General features: G+C 44.3%; 1 protein-coding gene across 6 annotated transcripts in view; it reads left to right on the top strand.

The window, feature by feature from the left end:
- The window catches only part of ZFYVE9 (zinc finger FYVE-type containing 9), a 213,141-nt gene extending 196,826 nt beyond the window's left edge, over positions 1 to 16,315 (top strand). For all 6 annotated transcript variants that reach the window (XM_051857767.3, XM_051857766.3, XM_051857765.3 and 3 more), the window contains 5 exons: positions 2,984 to 3,064; positions 5,643 to 5,805; positions 11,300 to 11,405; positions 13,739 to 13,915; positions 15,746 to 16,315. In XM_051857767.3, the coding sequence (XP_051713727.1) occupies positions 2,984 to 3,064; positions 5,643 to 5,805; positions 11,300 to 11,405; positions 13,739 to 13,915; positions 15,746 to 15,907 (689 nt within the window). In that variant the 3' untranslated portion in view covers positions 15,908 to 16,315. The remainder of the gene's footprint in view (positions 1 to 2,983; positions 3,065 to 5,642; positions 5,806 to 11,299; positions 11,406 to 13,738; positions 13,916 to 15,745) is intronic.
- Positions 16,316 to 19,726: the final 3,411 nt, after the last annotated feature.

Raw genomic sequence — 19,726 nt, 5'->3', positions numbered from 1 at the left:
CCTGCTATGCCATAACACCAGCCTCCAACTTACTTTCTAAAGTTACGAAAGTCCAGCATCAATGAGTGAAAGTTACTGGAGCCAGATTTGGGCTCCATTTATGTAAACTTGAGACTTATCCAGAAGCAGAAGTAAAATGGATTATCTTGTGCTGTTTCAGGCTTCCTGTCTCTGGGAATTTCCTTTGTTGTTGTTGTTGTTGCTTTAAAATTATGAATCCTACAGTTTTTCTTTTTTTCTCTAAAATCCTTTTATTTAAGGAATACAAACTTCATACATTTCATAATTACAACTTAAGGAACATGATGATTCTTCCCACCATACCCACTCTCCCACCCACTCTCCCAAAGCTCTTAACAAATGCTAGATGATGAACTGTTAGAGATATTGTATGGCCAGTGGATAGACAGTTGGATTAGTTCAATCCAGTTTAAGATGTAGACAAAGGGTTGGCGCTGTGGCGCAGCGGGTTAACACCCTGGCCTGAAGCGCCAGCATCCCATTTGGGCACTGGTTTGAGACCTGGCTGCTTCACACCCGATGCAGCTCTCTGCTATGGTCTAGCGGGGGAGTAAAAGATGGCCCAAGTCATTGGGCCCCTGCACCCTCGTGGGAGACCTGGAAGAAGCTCCTGGCTCCTGGCTTCGGATCAGCGTGGCTTCGGATCAGCGCAGCTCCGGCCATTGCTGCCAATTGTGGAGTGAACCAGCGGATGGAAGATCTCTCTCTCTCCTTCTCCCTCTTTCTACCCCTCTCCCTCTCCCTCTCCTCTCTGTGTAACTCTGACTTTTCAATAAATAAATAAATCTTTTAAAAAAAAAATAAGATGTAGGCAGATACAGGCCAGTAGGGTAGTGCCCCAGGTTAAGCTGCAGCTTGTGATGCCTGCATCCCATATCAGGATGCAGGTTTGAGTTCTGGCTGCTCTGCTTCTAATCTTGCTTCCTGTTCATGTTCCTGGGAAGGCAACAGAAAGTGGTCCAAGTTCTTGGGCCCCTGCATCTCATGTGGAAGACCAGGATGGAGTTCTTGGCTCCTCGCTTGTGCCTGGGCCACTTGGGGAATGAACCGATAGATGAAAGATCTCTCTCTCTCTCTCTCTGTTGCTGTTCTGCCTTTCAAATAAATTATTACTTTTTTATTTTCTAAACTTTTTAAAAATTATTTGAAAGGCAGAATTGAGGGGGATGGAAAGAAAGAAATCTTCCATCTGCTGGTTCACTCTCCCCAGATGGCCACAACAGCTAGGGTTTTGCTGAGCCAAAGCCAGGAGCTTCATCCAGGTCTCCCACATAGGTGCAGGGACTCAAGTACTTGTGCCATCTTCTGCTGCTTTCCCAGGCGCATTAGCAGAGAGCTGGATCAGAAGTCAAGGAGCCAGGACTTGAACTGGCACTTGTATGGGATGCTTGCATCATAGGTGGTGGCTTAACCTGCTGTGCAACAACATTGGCCCTGGAAAAATGTACTTTAAGATCTCATTCCCAGTTACTGTCTACACGGTTAAGCCACGTCCTGTGATGGCTGTTTCTCTCAAGCATCAGCTGGTTTCTCGACTATTCTGTTTCCTTTCTGTCTGTTGACTAATGTGCCCAAGAAGGCAGTAGGAGATGACCCAAATACCTGGGCTCCTACCACCAGTGTAGGAGAGTAGGTAGGGGTTCTGGTTCCTGGCTTCTGCCTGGCCCAGACATAGCTGTTGTTGCCATTTGGGGAGTGAAGCCATAGATGAAAAATCTCTTTGTTTCTTCCTCTTTGCTTTTTTGCCTTTCAGTTTTTCAATGGGATAAGGTGCTTTGGTGCAGTGAATTAAGCTGGCTTCTGATCCAGCTCCTTGCTAATGCACCAGGGAAGGTAGTGAAACAAGGCTTAAGTTACTGAACCCCTACTACCCACATGGGAGACCCAAACTTGGTTCCTAGTTTCAGCCTGACACAGCCTTGGCCATTGTGGCCATTTGTAAAACAAGCCAGTAAATGAAAGATCGCTGTCTCTCCCTGTTTCTGTTGCTCTGTTTTTCGAATCTTTTGAGGAGAGGAGAAGAGAGGAGCAAAAGGAGGAAAAGGGGGGGCGGGGTGGTGGTGAAACATTGGCTAAGGTGAAATCAGAAAAAGATACAGTGACGGAAGCAGAGATCAAAGTAGTAACTTGATGTTGGTGAGAAGGCCCACAAGTTGGCGAACGTTTACAAGTGAACACTACAAACTGAAAAATGCAAGGTGGTGGATTTTGTCCCAGTACTTTCCAAAAGAAATCAATCCTGGGCCAGTGCCATGGCTCACTAGGCTAATCCTCCACCTGCGGCGCCTGCATTCTGGGTTCTAGTCCCGGTTGGGGTGCCAGTTCTGCCCTGGTTGCTCCTCTTCCAGTCCAGCTTTCTGCTGTGGCATAGGAAGAGAGTGGAGGATGGCCTAAGTGCTTGGGCCCTGCACCCACATGGGAGATCGGGAGGAAGCACCTGGCTCCTGGCTTTGGATCGGCGCAGCATGCCGGCCGTAGCGGCCATTTGGGGGGTGAACCAATGGAAGGAAGACCTTTCTCTCTCACTGTCTAACTCTGCCTGTCAGGAAAAAAAAAAAAAAAAAGAAAAAGAAAAAGAAATCAGTCCTGCTGACTTTAGCACAGTGGAACTGCTTTTGGACTGAAAACCTCTATAATGGAAACAGAATAAACTTGTGGTGGTCTAACTCACTAAGCTTGCCATAGTTTTTCACAGCTGAAGTGGAAAATGAGTCAAAGTTCACAGGGAGTTGTATCTTTACCTTTGGCCTGCTAGTTTTAAAAAATATAAAAAAGAAACAATGCCTCATTTCCATCAGAATTATTTGTTACTTGTTTATTATGGTATATACATTCTGTGTGATTTTTTAAAATTTTCTGTATGATGATGCTTAGAAATTTCAATTAGCAAATATTTATTGTTGTCCCAGGCCCACCATCTTGGAATCCATTTTCACTATACTTATTTCTATTGCTATTTTAGTGACTGGTGCCAGTTTCTTTGTGTTCAGTGGAGCTCTGAAATCCTCTTCAGGATACCTTGCCAAGTCCAGTATTGTGGAAGGTAAAGAGTAAATTATTTGCTTCATATACGTTAATTCAGTCCTGATTAGACAACCAAACACAAGGAACATTCAGGGAAGCCTTGATACTTTGGTTTTAAATATCTGACTCCTATTATTTATTGAGTAGCATCTCACTCTTTGGCAAATAAAATGAAACTGCCATGAGAGTGCAAAGATCTCCAAAGGGAGTAAGTGGTAGCGGTATCATGAGAAAGAAACATAAAAACCAAGAGGTGGCCTTTCAGGGCTCCAGGATAAGGGTACCTGTGGAAGCAGTCTTGAGTTCAAACATATCATTGGGTGAAAATAGGTAAATGTATAGATGAAGTTTAGTCTCGCCTACCCACAAAAATGCTGTAATCATCATTTGGGACACACAATGAGATGTGCTTGCTGCTGAGTTGCTATAATTAGACATGACATATATCCTGGAAAAAGTTAATTAAATTACATGAAAGGCAAATCAGTACACTTGTTTATTTTCTTGTTGGTTATTCTTCATTCTCTTTTGATCTGGTTACTCCTGTTGCATAACAAATTACTCCAAAACTTAATGGCTTACAATAGCTGTTTAAAATGCTTACTGATTCCTTAAACCAGGAATCTTGACAGGACAGTGCAGGGATGGCTTGACTCTGCTTCATGATGTTTGAGTTCTCAGTTGGGATGACTTGAAGGCATGGGTTATCTGATGGCTGGAAGCTAAAATTATCTAAATTTTTGTTTGTTTATGTGCATGGAATGATTTAGGGACTAAGTATGATGGCTGGAATATTTATACATGGATTCCTTAGCATAACCTGGAAACCTTTGGATAGGTAGACTTTTTACTTGGTGGTCAGGATGCCAGGAATATTCCACCAACAAGGTGGAAGCTGCATTATCTTTTGTGACCCAGCTTTAAAAGTCGCACAGTGTCACTTCTACCATACTCTGGTGCTGGAAGAAAGGAAAGGAATTACGCTTTACTTGTTGATGGGGAAACGGGAAGTTAGCTCTTTAGAAAAGCAAGTAAGATGTGCGATATTATAGCTATCTTTGGAAAACAATCTACCACACATGATGACAGATTTTCATTTCCAAAATAGCTCATGCCAAGGCCCTGTCTAAAAGCAGTCCTTTCTGAGGGCTGGTTTCTACTGTGTTAATTGATTATGTACATAGGTTATCTTAATTATATTTATAAATACTGTCTTTTTTCTCCTTTTTTGGTAAATATAAAACAGTGAGTTAGGTGCAAAATAAACAAAATATTTTACAGCTAAGTATTACAACTTTGCAAAGCGTGAAATCTAGAAGTTAAACTGTCACTTGGTCTAAAGTGATCAATGCCTTTATGATCAAGTGTTGACTATAGTAGAAATTGTGTCTTTATGACTAAAACACACTCTTTAAATGTTAAAATGGTCAGTTGAACTGATCCTTAAAAAATGTAAGGCAGTATGTGTAAAAGTTTTTTATGTTTATGTCCCTGGATTGGAATTTTTTGGGTCTCTCATTTTGCTGTGTTTCAGTAGAGCAATTGGCTGCCTGTTTATTCAGTTTTGATCCAGGCGCTTTAGAAATTATTTCAGCTAACAAAATGTTTGTCGGTATCAGGGTAATTGCTTGGCATGTGACCACCTTTACCCTCAGTCTCAGCATATGCCTTTGAGTGAGGTAGGTAGCAGCTGAAACATAGTTATATACTGGCTAGGTGACCCATATAAAATTCTGATTGGTTTGCAGTATTGTCTGTCAGTAAACAAATTTATTCTTGAGGCCACTACCATAGTTTATTCAGTGATTTTATCTAACAAACATTTTTAAATGTTTATTTTTATTCATTTGAAAGGCAGAGCAACAGAGAGAGAGAGAGAGAGAGAGAGAGAGACCTTCCCTCTGCTGATTTACTCCCCAAATGCCTGCAACAGCCAGGGCTTGGCCAGGCTGAATACAGGAGCAGGAACTCCATCTAGGTCTCTTTGTAGCAGGGATCTAAGAACTTCCATCATCTGCTGCCTCCCAGGATGCATTAGCAGGGAGCTTGATCAGAAGTGGGGGTGGCCAGGACTCCAGGCACTCCCAAAATGGGATATGAATATCCCAACCATCGCTTAATCTGCTGTGCCACAGTGCCCACCCCTGTTTAATAAACATTTACTGAGTGTTTGCTCTGTGCCAGGCAATCAGGCTAAGGTGAGAGAGACATAGATGCAAATATATAAATATGAACAGAGCATGATAAATGCCATGGTGGAACAAAAAGCTCTGTAAATCCAGAAGAGGCATGTGGCCATGTGTAAACTTTCCCTTTGAGCAGTCTCAGGACACAAACTCTTGGTTGTGTCTGACATGAAATCAACAAGCAAGTGTTTTAAGTAGATCCCATCTTGGTATTTGCTTCCCATAGCACTTTAAAAGAGGTTCAGCTCAAAGGAAATAAACTTCTTGTTACCTGTCAGCTTTGTACTGCAGAGAGTGTTTTACATTCAACCTCAGAGGGATTTTCTAGATGCCTAGTACTTGCACCTGCCGCCCTCCCCTGCCCCCCGCTGTGGGTTGTTTCCATCTGTATTATCTTGATGTGATTCCTAGATGGCGTTATGGTTCAGATCACGGCAGAGAACATGGACTCCCTGCGGCAGGCTCTGCGGGAGATGAAGGACTTCACCATTGCCTGTGGGAAGGCTGATGCGGAGGACCCCCAGGAGCACATCCAGATCCAGTGGGTGGACGACGACAAGAACGTGAACAAGGGGTAATTGCAGCACAGTTGCCCCCCTGTGGTGATTTGTTAGGGCCTCACCTCTGCAGTTTGTCTCTCATCTACGCTGGTGTTACCTAGTTTTGCTGAAAGCCCTGCCTAAAATAAAAGACTGCTTGGGAATGCATAACATAGAATTTTAAATTTCTGGTGTCTTAGGTTAAATTCTGAAGCAGTTTCTGACTATATTTTTGAGGAGAGGATAAAGGGAGAGTTTGATGATACAAAGCAGTTAAAGCAGTCCATCTGAAGTTATTGAGATAATAGTATATCTAATATGTAATATATAAGTCTTTAGTGATTTACAAAGCATTTTTTATAATATTGTTTCACTTGACATAATAACAGATGTTGTTAGTTCCCATTTTACAGATGAATAAACAAGTTCTAAAAGGCTGAATGACATGTCAGGTCCCTGAAGCTAGGATGTGGCAGGGCTAGGACTTAAAACCATCTGCATGTGCTTTACATGTCAGGCTGTTTCTCAGCATACAGCAGCTCTTCTCATGGTCAAGCCAAAACCTTGGAGTCATCTTTTTTTTTTTTTTTTTTTTTTTTAAGAATTATTTATTTGAAAGACAGAGGAGATGGGGCCGGCGCCTTGGCGCAGTGGATTAATCCTCCACCTGCAGTGCCATTATCCCATATGGGCACTGGTTCTAATCCTGGCTACTCCTTTTCCAATCCAGCTCTCTGCTATGGCCTGGGAAAGCAGTAGAAGATGGCTTGAGTCCTTGGGCCCCTGCACCCACATGGGAAACTGGGAGGAAGCTCCTAGCTCCTGGCTTCAGATCAGCGCAGCTCCAGCCATAGCTGCCATTTGGGGAGTGACCCAACGGAAGGAAGACCTTTCTCTCTTTCTCTCCCTCTCACTGTCTGTAACTATACCTCTCAGATAAATAAAATCTTTTTTTTTTTTTTAAAAAAAAGGAGTTACAGAGAATAGAGCCAAAGAGAGAGAGGTCTTCCATTCTGCTGGTTTACTCCCCAGATGACCACAATAGTCAGAGCTGAGCTGATCTGAAGCCAGGAGCCAGGAGCTTCTTCCAGGTCTCTCACGTGGGTGCAGGGGCCCAAGGACTTGGGCCATCCTCCACTGCTTTCGGGCCACAGCAGAAGAGGAGCAGCCGAGACACGAACCGGCACCTGTATGGGATGCCACCACTGCAGACTGGGGCTTTAACCCACTGCGCCACAGTGCTGGCCCCTGGAGTCATCTTTGACACTTTTCTTTCTCTCATACCCTACACTTAATTCAACCAGAAACACTGTGTGCTCCACTTCAAAATATATCCAGGAACTACTATTTCTTACTACCTCTCCTGCTACCATCCTGGTTTAGACCACCATATCATTTGGTCTGGATTGTTATATTAGCCTCTTTTTGAAAATTTAAATTTTTTAAGATTTATGTATTTATTTGAAAGGCAGAGGAACAGAGAGAAAGAGAGGAAGAGAGAGAGAATCTTCAGTCTACTGATTCACTTCTGAAATGGCCACAATCGCTAATACTGGGGCAAGCCAAAGCGAGGAGCCTAAAACTCTGACCAGGTCTCTTATGTGAGAGGCAGGGGCCCAAACACTTGGGCCATTATTTTGTACTTTCTCAGCTACATTTGCAGGGAACTGGATTGGAAGCAGAGCAGCCAGGACTCCCAACAGGCATTCTGATATGGGATGCTAGTGTTACAAACTACAGCTTAACCCATTGCACCAAAACACTGGCCCCACAGTACCCTCATAATTGGTTTCCTTTTTCTGGTCTTGGCACTCTCTCTTCCCCCAACCCAGTCTGTTTCCAATATAACAGCCAAAGCAATGTCAGTTTTCTGCTCAGAACTAACCAGTGGCTTCCAATATCATTCATGGTAAAGACTGTTTGTGACATAATATGGCACTGCAAAATCCTTGTCTCCCTCATCCCACCCTCTTACCTCTCAGAGGCAACACTGGCCTTCTTTCTTGATCACATCAGCTGTGCTTCTGCACAGCCCTTTGCACTTGCTGTTTTCTAGGCTTCTCCTCTTCCCATGCAAAGCTTCATGAAATTACCTCCTCATGACCTCCAGATCTTTCCAGAATGTCATTTTCTCAGCATGGCCTTCCCTGAACAGCCTATCTAAACGTCAACACTCTCACACCCACTTCTCTCTCCCACTCCAGTACTTCCTTTCTACCTTCCTTACATTTTATTTCTCTGAAATATTATAACCCTCTAATACATGATCTGTTTTTACCTATTTATTTTACTATACTGGCCCTGGAATGTAAGCTTAATTAAGATGGTTTATTGGGGCCAGCGTTGTGGTACAGTGGGTTAAAGCCCTGGCCTGAAGTGCCGGCATCCCATATGGTTGCCAGTTCAAGTCCGGGCTGCTCCTCTTCCAATCCAGCACTCTGCTATGGCCTGGGAAATCAGTAGAGGATGGGCCAAGTCCTTGGGCCTCTGCACCCACGTGGGAGACCTGGAAGAAGCTCCTAGCTTCGGATCGGCATAGCTCTGGCCATTGTGGTCATCTGGGGAGTGAGCCAGCGGATGGAAGACCTCACTCTGTCTCTACCCCTCTCTGTAACTCTTTCAAATAAATAAAATAAATCATTAAAAAAAAGATTTCCTGCTGTTTGGTTTGTTTGATTTAATTCATTTATTTCGTTCTGTTACTACCAGCACTTAAAACACTATCTGGCACCTACTAGGTGCTTTAATATTATTGATTGAATGAATACTCATTGAATCAATGAATATAAAATTACTAATTGAATGGCTAATACACCTTCACTTCCAATCCATATACCTGCTGATGTACACCCTGAGAGGCAGCAGATGATGTCTCAAGTACTTGAGTTCCTGCCACCTAAAATGGGAGATCTGGCTGGAGATCTTGGCTCGTAGCTTTATCTTGGCCTAGCCCTTGGTTGTTGCAGGCATTTGGGGAGTGAACCAGTGGATGGAAGTGTATGTGTGCGCTCTCTCTCTAGTAAATACGTGTATATGAATGTTTTAAATTTTGATTCTGAACAAAAGAAGCATTTTTTTTTCATTTATTTGACAGATAGAGTTAGACAGTGAAAGAGAGAGAGAGAGACAGAAAGATCTTCCTTCCATTGGTTCACCCCCCAAATGGCCACCATGGCCGGACTACGCCGATCTGAAGCCAGGAGCCAGGTGCTTCCTCCTGGTCTCCCATGCAGGTGCAGGGCTCAAGCACTTGGGCCATCCTCCACTGCCTTCCCCAGGCTACAGCAGAGAGCTGGACTGGAAGAGGAGCAACCAGGACTAGAACACGGTGCCCATATGGGATGCTGGCGCTGTAGGCGGAGGATTAAGCCAGTGAGCCACAGCACTGGCCCCTAAAAGAAGCAATTTCTAAATAGTGAATGTATTTGTCTACTTTACAGGTAACTCCTTTATCTTTCCATTCTTCACTGGAAAATTTAATTTCAGTTTGTGTTTAATTTTCTATTCAGTCAGAAATTAATATAGTTATTAGGACCAAAAATGGTTAATCTGAAAATCTGGTACCATAAGCTATCAGTAACTGACAACAAGCAGGCTACCCCTTCCTATAGCAGCTACCAGTGGCATTTCTTAGAAACTGGAACAAAACTAGCCAGAGAACACTCCTGAACTCAACAGTTCTGTTTGCAGTGTATAAATTGTTTTCCTGCTTGTCCCTAAATGTCTGACTGTCTTGTGTCAAAGGCCTCTAATCTGAAGGTTCCCCTTTTCTGACAGTTGTTGCCTGATGAGTCAGAAAGTAAAGTTATATTGTTTAAATAATTTTAATTCAGATGAATACCAGATGTTGATAGTTAAGTTAAATTTGGCTTTTAATACATAGATTCAATAGTATAACCTACAAATTTGAAACTGTCAGAGGTTGGTTAGAATCCCTGTGACAATCATTTTGAATCTATGTATTTATACTTGTGTATTTCAAGGAGGAAACAACTTTCAGAAGTAGCCTTTCTGCTCAGGAATTTAGGTGATGATTTAGCACTGAAGGGGATTTGATGTGATAAATACACAGATACTTAAAAAAAAAAAAGATTTATTTACTTACTTATTTGAAAGGCAGAGTTACAGAGATGCAGAGAGAGAGAGGTGTTGCATCACTGTTTCACTCCCAAGATGGCCGCAATGGCCAGAGCTGCGCCAATCCAAAGCCAGGAGCTTCCTCCGGATCTCCAACATGGGTGCAGGGGCCCAAGGACTTGGGCCATCTTCCACTGCTTTCCCAGGCCGTCGCAGAGAGCTGGATCGGAAGTGGAGCATATGGCGTCCATATGGGATGACAGCACTGCTGGCAGCAGCTTTACCTGCTACGCCACAGCGCCACAGATACTTATTAATGAGTTCATATCCACATTGCCATAATTAACACATTTATCAAATAATTCTTTTTTTTTTTAACTTGAGAAACAAATGAGAGCTTCCATCTGCAAGTTCATTCCCCAAATGCCCACAATGTTCAAGGCTGGGCCAGGGCTGAAGCTGGGAGCTGGAATTACTATTCATTCTCCCAGGTGAATGGCAGGAGCCCAATTACTTGAGCCATCACCTGCTGCCTCCCTGTGTCTGCATTAGCAGGAATCTATAGCCCAGTTCTTCCAATGTGATATGTGTCTTAACTTCTAGGCTAACCACTGGTCCCTCAAATAATTCTTAATGAACATTCAGTAACCTCCCAATTTCTAAGCAGTAGGTGAGTACTAGGAATAGAGCACACAGAGGTAAATATATCATATTCTCCACCATTCAGATATGCAAAAATATGGAGTATAACATGAGTATCATTATATCCCAGGACCATAATAGAGAACAAGATTGGGTGAGTGACCTTGGGTTCACTGCAAGAAGGACTGTAGGGAGAGGAGATTTGATTGAACACTTTGTTCACATTAAAGAGAAGCAGCTCTTAGGAAAGGGCCAGCGCCGCTGCTCACTAGGCTAATCTTCCACCTTGTGGCGCCAGCACACTGGGTTCTAGTCCCGGTCGGGGCACCAGATTCTGTCCCGGTTGCCCCTCTTCCAGGCCAGCTCTCTGCTGTGGCCAGGGAGTGCAGTGGAGGATGGCCCAAGTGCTTGGGTCCTGCACCCCATGGGAGACCAGGAGAAGCACCTGGCTCCTGCCTTCGGATCAGCGTGATGCACCGGCCGCGGCGGCCATTGGAGGGTGAACCAACGGCAAAGGAAGACCTTTGTCTCTCTCTCACTGTCCACTCTGCCTGTTAAAAAAAAATACATATATATAAAGGAAAGGGCCTTCTTCTTGAGGGCACACATGTGTTCTTTGACTCATATTTCAGCGCTTAGGCTCTTTGCATGAGAGCTCTGCTCATGTACATTTTTGTATGTCATCTTGTTGTGATGTGCTGCACAGTTGAGTTCAGCAAGGAATCCAGTGTAATGAGCAGCAAGACGTGATAAGAGAAATGGCTCCTCTAAATTAAAAAGTTGCTTCTCTTTCCTTTGCCTTTACTTCAGTGTCATAAGTCCGATAGATGGGAAGTCCATGGAGTCTATAACAAATGTGAAGATATTTCATGGATCAGAGTATAAAGCAAATGGAAAAGTCATCAGATGGACAGAGGTAAGGAAATGAAACCTCACACCCTTGACCTACTTTGAGCACAAGTTTTTGCTAGGCCAAGGGCCCATTCTGGGAAGATTCTGGAGGATTAAAAAAATAAAATCTATATTTACTTTTATACTCCACTTTACTCTGGTCTTAGATCACTGGGAAGAAATGCCACCAAATACAGCTTTCAGCATTCCCAGGTGTGCTGCTTCTCGGAAACTAGCTTTTAGAGGTTGATCTGTGTTGAAATTCAAGAAGGGTGCATCTCTGAATGGTTTGCTGTATTCACCATAAATTGGGTTGGTTTTGTTGCACTTAAAGTTAGAACTCTCTTGGATAAGTAACACAATCCTAAATAGATTGATTTTGCCAATAAGAAAATAAACTTCTGAGACTAGGTCACATGTCAAATATTACAAGGCAAGTAAAATAATGCAAAAATCCTAATTCACACCCAGATCTGGCAAACTCCAAAGCTGTTTTCTACTAAACTAAATGGCTCCTTAACTCAAAAGCTGTATTAGAGGCTAACCTGAGCCAGAGTATGTTTACAGAGCGAACAGATAGAGCCTTAATCTCTTTGTTGCTTTTGAGCTTCATATATACTCATCTATAAAATAAATGATTGAATAATAAGATCTCTAGGCATCCTTTAAACTTTAAAATTTTAATTCTTTCTGAAAAGGCTGTGACTTCTAGCTTTTCTATTTTACACACAGGAAGTTGAGACCAAAAGAGATGAAAGTATCTTATCCAGATTCACAAAGCTGGTCCCTGATACACAGGGACTGGGACCCAGCTCTCTAGGTCTTGAGCTGGTGTTTCAGTGACCCTTCCTTCATACCAGGCCCCATGTTTTCATATGCAGTTTGGTGATTTTAGCTGCTTGGTTTGTAATGGTTGCTCCTTTGACACATTTTGATCAGGGCAGTCTAGAACATGCAAAATTCTTTTTAGCTTATAAACTAGTTTGATCTCTGCTCCCTCCATTTTGCTCTCCAATAACTCAGTGAGGTAGGCAGTCTAGTCATCCCATTATGCAAATGAGAAAACAGGCTGAGACTGTGTGGCTTTGTAACTTTCTGGCAGAACAGGGCCCACAGCACCTGTCTGTGGACTCCCAATCCAGAACTCTTTCCATCATTTCACGCTGCTGCTCTCACCTGTGCATCCAGGCACAGGGCCTCAGAGCTGCTTCCTTGATAGCATTCTCAGGATGAGCCCCTTACTGAGCAGTAAGCTAGAGGTTGGTGTATATAAACATTGTGTATTTGCAGTTCTCTTTTGTATTTTCGCCATTATAATTTTTAACTTCAAACAACCAGAGAGCACATGTGCTTTGCATTTGCCATCTAGAGGCAAACTAGATGTTAAGAAGCCCTTTCCTTTCCTTTAGTCTTTGGATTATTCAGCACCCTTTGTCTGTGTGACTGGTATTGGAGTCTCCCATCTCCAGTCTGCTAAGCTTCCGCTTGTGCACAGTGCAGTGCTTGCTCTCTGTGAACGCAGACAGCTCTGGCCTCCACAGTGGCAGGGCCTTGTGGGAAAAAGCTCTGCCTGCAACGAGAGGTGGAAGACTCAGATTCTGGGCTTAGTTCTGCCTCTCAGTACTTCTCTGCACTTGAGCCGGTCAGTGAGTAAACTAAAATGAAGGGGCTGGATCACATCATCTATGAAGTCTATTCTCTTAAGAGCCTAAGATCATTTCCTAGGAAAATTGTCTACAAATGGGGATTACCTTTTAGAAGCACACAGTGCAAAATGAAGTCCTTTTCTGATTCTGAGTACAATATAATATGATAACCATGGCAGAGTCATGGAAAGAGAGGCAGGGATTGTTTGTTTTTTTTTTTTTTTTAATTTATTTTATTTATTTGAAAGGCAGAGTTAGAGAGGAAGAGACAGCGAGAAAAGTCTTCCATCTGCTGGCTCATTCCCCAAATGGCCGCAATGACCAGGGCATGGCCAGGCTAAAGCCAGGAGCTAGGAGCTTTCTCCATTTCTCCCATATGGGTACAGGGATCCAAACACTTGGGCCAACCTCCACTGCTTTCCCAGGTGCATTAGCAGGGAGTTGGATTGGAAATGGAGCAGCTGGGATTGAAACTGGCACCCATATGAGATGCTGGCGTCAGCCTTACTTAGTCCACCACAGTGCTGGCCTCCAGGGATTGTTTCTCAAGCGTTAAGACATCAGTGCCCTATTTTCCTGGCCCAAGGACCATGGTGTCCTGAGATCTTACACATCTTCAAGAATCAGGGTGTTCATATACAGTAAACTAATGCTCTTGTTTCTTCCAAAATTTAGGTAGTGTTAAAAATCTTTTTTTTGGGGGGGGTGGCAGGTGTTTTTTCTAGAAAATGATGACCAGCACAATTGCCTAAGTGATCCTGCAGATCATAGCAGATTGACGGAACACGTTGCCAAGGCTTTCTGCCTCGCTCTCTGTCCCCACCTGAAGCTTCTGAAGGAAGATGGAATGACAAAACTGGGATTACGTGTGACGCTTGACTCAGACCAGGTAAGAAGTTGAAGCCGGCCTTGGGGGTAGTGTCTGTATTTTCTGCCTTCTGAGTTTTCTTGCCACAATCCAGGAAGCTGAATCTTCCAGACCTCCTGCCTGACCAGATGTAGTATTCTGGCTTTCTAAGAATATTAATATATCCCAATATGCTTGGTCACTCTCAGAATCATTTGAGCTGTGGCTTCATCATCTCCATGTCTCCAAGGAGTTGATTTCCTCCCTAATATGGAGCAGTACAGTGAGGACCTGTTGCCGCTGGAACCACCCCGTTCCCGCCATCAGGAAGCATTCAGCAGCGCTCCTTCAGAAGGCAGAGCCCAAGCTGTCCCTCACCCAGCTAGGGCAGGTTTCTGTGGACTGGACTCTGCAGCTGCCCAGGCCTTAAGGAGATATTTACCAGGCTAATTAGTGAATAAATAGGACTTGAGCTATTTCTGAATTAATTTTCCTGTCATTTTGGGTCTCCTGTTGCCAGGCTTCCCTCTCTGTCTCACTTAATTTTTTTATATGTTCTGTGTAGCACCAGTCCAGTCTCAGCCCTCCCTAGCTGTAGTTCCTTGTCCCAGTGTCTCTCCTGTGGCTAAGCACTCTGATCTCTCTGCATTTCTTTTGCATGTTGGATACCTGTGACTTATTCCATTGGTCCTGTTTTGATGTTTAAACATTGCTGTAGTTCTCCATCAACACTTTAGATTGGAGTCACTTAGAAAATGTGTAGACTCAGCTTGATCACCATTCCTAGCTGAGTATGAATTCTTTTTTTGGACAGGCAGAGTGGACAGTGAGAGAGACAGAGAGAAAGGTCTTCCTTTGCCATTGGTTCACCCTCCAATGGCCGCCTTGGCCGGCGCGCTGCGGCCGGCGCACCGCGCTGATCCGATGGCAGGAGCCAGGTGCTTTTCCTGGTCTCCCATGGGGTGCAGGGCCCAAGCACCTGGGCCATCCTCCACTGCACTCCCTGGCCACAGCAGAGAGCTGGCCTGGAAGAGGGGCAACCGGGACAGAATCCGGCGCCCCAACCGGGACTAGAACCCGGTGTGCCGGCGCCGCTAGGCGGAGGATTAGCCTAGTGAGCCGCGGCGCCAGCCTGAGTATGAATTCTACACAGCAAGCCGCTCCATCCTGAGTGCTTACAGGGAGAAGCTGGCTCGTGAATACAGAGTTGCGCTGTTAGGATGACAGGTTATGTGCCGGGCCCCATTTCCTGATGAGCCATCGGTCAACAAGTTTATTTTGTACTTGAGGTATTGCCTAGTGCTGTACGAAGCATGCCAGGGTAATACAAATGGCACATTCTTAAATGACACTGATAACCAGGCTGGAGACAGAGATTTCCCTTACATAAAACAGTTAAAGAACAGCATTTTTCTGCCAATTGAGTGAGCCTCTTGAAGGCAGGGGCCTGGTTCCATTCATCTTAGAATCCCTGTTTGTGGGTGCTAAGAAGATGGAACATGGATGAATGGAGGACTGAAGGGCAGATTCTCAGTTCCTGCTGTTAGGAGTTGTACTTTATGTATTTGATTTTAATTTTTACAACCAAAGGAAAGTAAGGCACTCTTTCTGACACTCCCCCTCTTTCTGCACAGCACCCCCTTTCCTAGAAACTAAGACCGCAGCAGGTTGAGAGACTTGCCCGAAATCTTAAGCTAAGTGATCAGGATTATTAAATGACAACTCAGGGAAGAGGAGAAATCTGTGTTCACCATTGTGTGTACAGCCCACGGCCAAGGACATCTCCTTTCCTGCTCAGCCTCTTTGACTCTGAACCCTCTGAAAAGATCGTCTCAGTCTAGTAACCTTCATCCCCTTCTCTCTGTGGTATAGGTTGGCTATCAAGCAGGGAGCAATGGCCAGCCCCTTCCCTCGCAATACATGAATGACCTGGACAGCGCCTTGGTGCCAGTGATCCATGGAGGGGCCTGCCAGCTCAGTGAGGGCCCCGTCGTCATGGAACTCATCTTTTATATTCTGGAAAACATTGCATAGACAGAGGACTTCGTTTTTTTCTGTTCATACCTGTTGCAACAGCAGTCACACCCAAATCATTTGCACTTTAAAACTGGAAGATTAAGCTTTTGTTAACACTATTAATTGGGGGAGGGGGGACGTAGGGGGGCATTAGGGAACAGGGGTGGGAAAGGATGGCTGGGGAAACTGTTCCATAATTCTAAGTCTTCTATGCATTGTCCACTAAGAAGACCTGGGCAGCTTCTACTCTACTGCACAACAGTTATGCTATCTTTGCAGCTAATCCCCTCTGTTACTGTTTAGACACAAATTCTGCTCCTCTCTTAAGATTTACTTATGGTCATGTGCTCAGAAATGCTCAAATGGGTACAACCATCACCAAGGGTGGGGTGGGAGGGCAGAGGGGAAATAAAAAATGAAGCATCATTTTTGCATTCTTTGTACACAATTGGTATAAGAAGGGGAATTCGACTCTGATATTGTCCCAGTTACATCACAGCTGTTTCTCAAGTAGAATCACACTTAGATTTTTGTTTCTTTTTAAACCAGGTTATTGCAATGAATTAAAGACCCAAAGGATTATGTACTCTCCCAGCCATGGCAAGACAACTCAGTGTGCATGAGGTCATTTGTATGGCAGAGCTGAATTCAGATCACTGGAGATCTGCCCAACTGAATTAAACTGGGCATTTCTGTGAAAGCTGATAGAGTATAATCAATATATTTTTAATTTCTATAAACTGGTGATATTTAAAAAATAATTTGAGAAATCATTTAAATTCTAGGAAAGCTGCAGGTACAAAAAACCACTATGTATACTTTACTGATTCACATATTATTCACATTTTAACATTCTGCCCTATTTGATGTCTCTAAAAATTGAGGCCTTGGAGAATAAATTGTGTACATTATACAGGGATCATACATACCCCTAAATACGTTCTTTTTCATAATGGCTTAACATTTCTCAACTTCCGTCAAGTTAACATTGATAGGATACTTCAATGAACGAATATTGTCTGCTCAGTGAGATCCTTTGCAGTTCTCCTTGCTCCAGGATCAGACCCGGCAAGTAGCCATGCCTCACCCTTAAATTTTGTCACTGATATTGGTGAATTTAGTCCTCTCGCACTTTTTTTTTTTTTTTTTAGAGAAAAATACCATTCTGAGTTTAATGAATAGGTTTATGGATTTTTAATCAAGATCACCTGGTGTCCATTTGGCCCTCACTAATGGTAAATGGGATCACCTGGTCAGGGTGTTGTCTCCTTTCTCCACTGTGTTCTCCTCCTTGGAACTAATAACCAACATGTATAATTTCAGACCATTCAGGTACCTTGCTCACCAAAAGGTTCTCCTAGATTTAGCACCCACTGATATTTCTTACCTTTCTGATCTTTTACTGTGATGACTACAAACAATTTTTCAATTCCAAGCCTTCCACCTTTAAAGCTGCACTTGGTAATCTAAGCGAAAGTCTTTTGTTCTAACCTATTTATTGATTTAATTTTCATTATGGACACATGGGTTATTTTTTTTCAGTCGTTCTAATTCATTAGCTTGGTGCTCAGATGGCATCAACTTTGGCCAGAGGCCCTGCACGCCAGTTTCTACATCCGTGCCACTGGTCCCATTATTTTTCAATAATACTTCTTTTTCTAACATGACAATGCTCCAGGCTCATCTTGTGTTTATCCTGCCCTCGCCCTGGAAACAGCCATTTCTCCAGGAAGCTCCGGTCTTTTAGTGAAAGGAACATTAGAAACTATGGTCTGGGTTATTTACTCATGATAGATATGTGATGTACTGTGATCATTTTCTTTCATTAAAAATTCATTTTGATCACAGATCAAATAGATTTCATCAACCAGTCTGAAAAACAATGTTCTAGAACAACTCGGCTCCATCACCACTGGCATCTTCTGAATGCAGAGGCCAAGCTGGAGTTGGTTCCTCTGCAGCATAAGAGTGTAGCCCCCAAGAATCCCATGACAATTAGTGCAGGCTTCTGGACAGAGAGGCTGCTCCCCAGTGGCGAGGGCTGGGCTTGGCACTTGGCAGTCACACTGTGGAACTGGTTTGGACAGCAGCTGTTTTCTAATCAGAGGTGCAAAGGCCTGGCCTGGGAGCTGTATCAGGCCAGGTTAGTTCCTCTGGGGGTGGGGATGGGGGAGACATCGCATTTCACAGCTCCAAAGATTGGTGGAAGTGGCTACAGAGGAATCTGAGCTTTCCCACAGATTGAGGGACTCGGGGCTTCTAAGGTGTCCCTTAGCTCACACCTCCTAAACCTGAAAAGAGCAGAAGCATGGTTAACAGGGACTGGTATCTTTGGTGTAATATCCATCTTATTCTAAATATACTACAGCCGTTTGGAGCTTCTAGAGAGGGAGACACTTCCTATAGTTAATCTTCCTGCTCAACAACTCTTGTATTCCTGCTAAATACAGCTTGCTACTGTACATGTTTCTTCTGGATCAGTGTAAGCTTTTTTTTTTTTTTTTTTTAATTCTCCCACTAAGGAAACTGGTCCTATGTAGTCAGGTCTATTCTCAACTATAAAATGTCTTTCATGTTTATTACCTTGTGGAATTGGTCTTAGACATAAAATAGCCAAGACTAGTGTATTTTCCCCCCATGTTTAAGTTGTATATCAAAGGAATTATATAAAGAGCTGAAATCCCACATTTCCAGTCAGGTTGTAATCCTGAGATACAGCACCTCTTCCGAGCTGAAAAGGAAGACAGCTGCTACTCTGGTAAATTACTGAATGTTTACCAAATGCTAGCCAATACAGTTTCTCTGTTTTCATTTTTTTTATTTTTATGACAGGCAGAGTTAGAGAGACAGAGAGAAAGGTCTTCCTTTTTCCATTGGTTCACCCCCCAAATGGCTGCTATGGCTGGCCTGCTGCACCGATCTGAAGCCAGGAGCCAGGTGCTGCCTCCTGGTCTCCCATGCAGGTGCAGGGCTCAAGCACTTGGGCCATCCTCCACTGCCTTCCCAGGCCACAGCAGAGAGCTGGACTGAAGAGGAGCAACCGGGACAGAATCCAGAGCCCAACCGGGACTAGAACCCGGGGTGCTGGCGCCACAGGCGGCGGATTAGCCAAATGAGCCATGGTGCTGGCCTCAGTTTTTGTTTTTTAAGATTTCTCAGGGCTGGCGCTTTGGTATAGTGATTAAGCTGCTCTCGCTCTCTGCAGCACTGGCATCCCTTATGGCTGCCAGTTTGAATCCCAGCTGCTCCACTTCTAATGCAGCTCCTTGCTGATGTGCCTGGTAAAGCAGCGGAAGATGGCCTAAGTCCCTGGGCCCCTGCACCCCACATGGGAGACCCAGAAGCAGCTCCTGGCTCCTGGCTTTGGCCTGCCCCAGCTCTGGCTGTTGTGGCCATTTGGGAAGTGAACCAGTAGATGGAATATATATCTCTCTCAGTAATTCTGACTTACTTATTTGAAAGGCAGGATTACAGAGACAGATCTCCCATCCACTGGTTCCCTCACTAAATGGCTCCAACAGCTGAGGCTGGGCAAAGATGAAGCCAGGCCGGTGCCGCGGCTCACTAGGCTAATCCTCCGCCTAGCGGCGCCGGCACACCGGGTTCTAGTCCCGGTCGGGGCGCCGGATTCTGTCCCGGTTGCCCCTCTTCCAGGCCAGCCCTCTGCTGTGGCCAGGGAGTGCAGTGGAGGATGGCCCAGGTGCTTGGACCCTGCACCCCATGGGAGACCAGGAAAAGCACCTGGCTCCTGGCTCCTGCCATCGGATCAGCGCGGTGCGCCGGCCGCAGCGCGCCAGCCGCGGCGGCCATTGGAGGGTGAACCAACGGCAAAGGAAG

Source organism: Oryctolagus cuniculus, chromosome 7, assembly GCF_051225735.1.
Source record: "Oryctolagus cuniculus isolate XC-2025 breed Fujian yellow rabbit chromosome 7, ASM5122573v1, whole genome shotgun sequence".
NCBI lineage: Eukaryota > Metazoa > Chordata > Mammalia > Lagomorpha > Leporidae > Oryctolagus > Oryctolagus cuniculus.
Note: the sequence above shows the minus strand (reverse complement) of the source record. Positions and strands in the feature narration are given on the sequence as shown.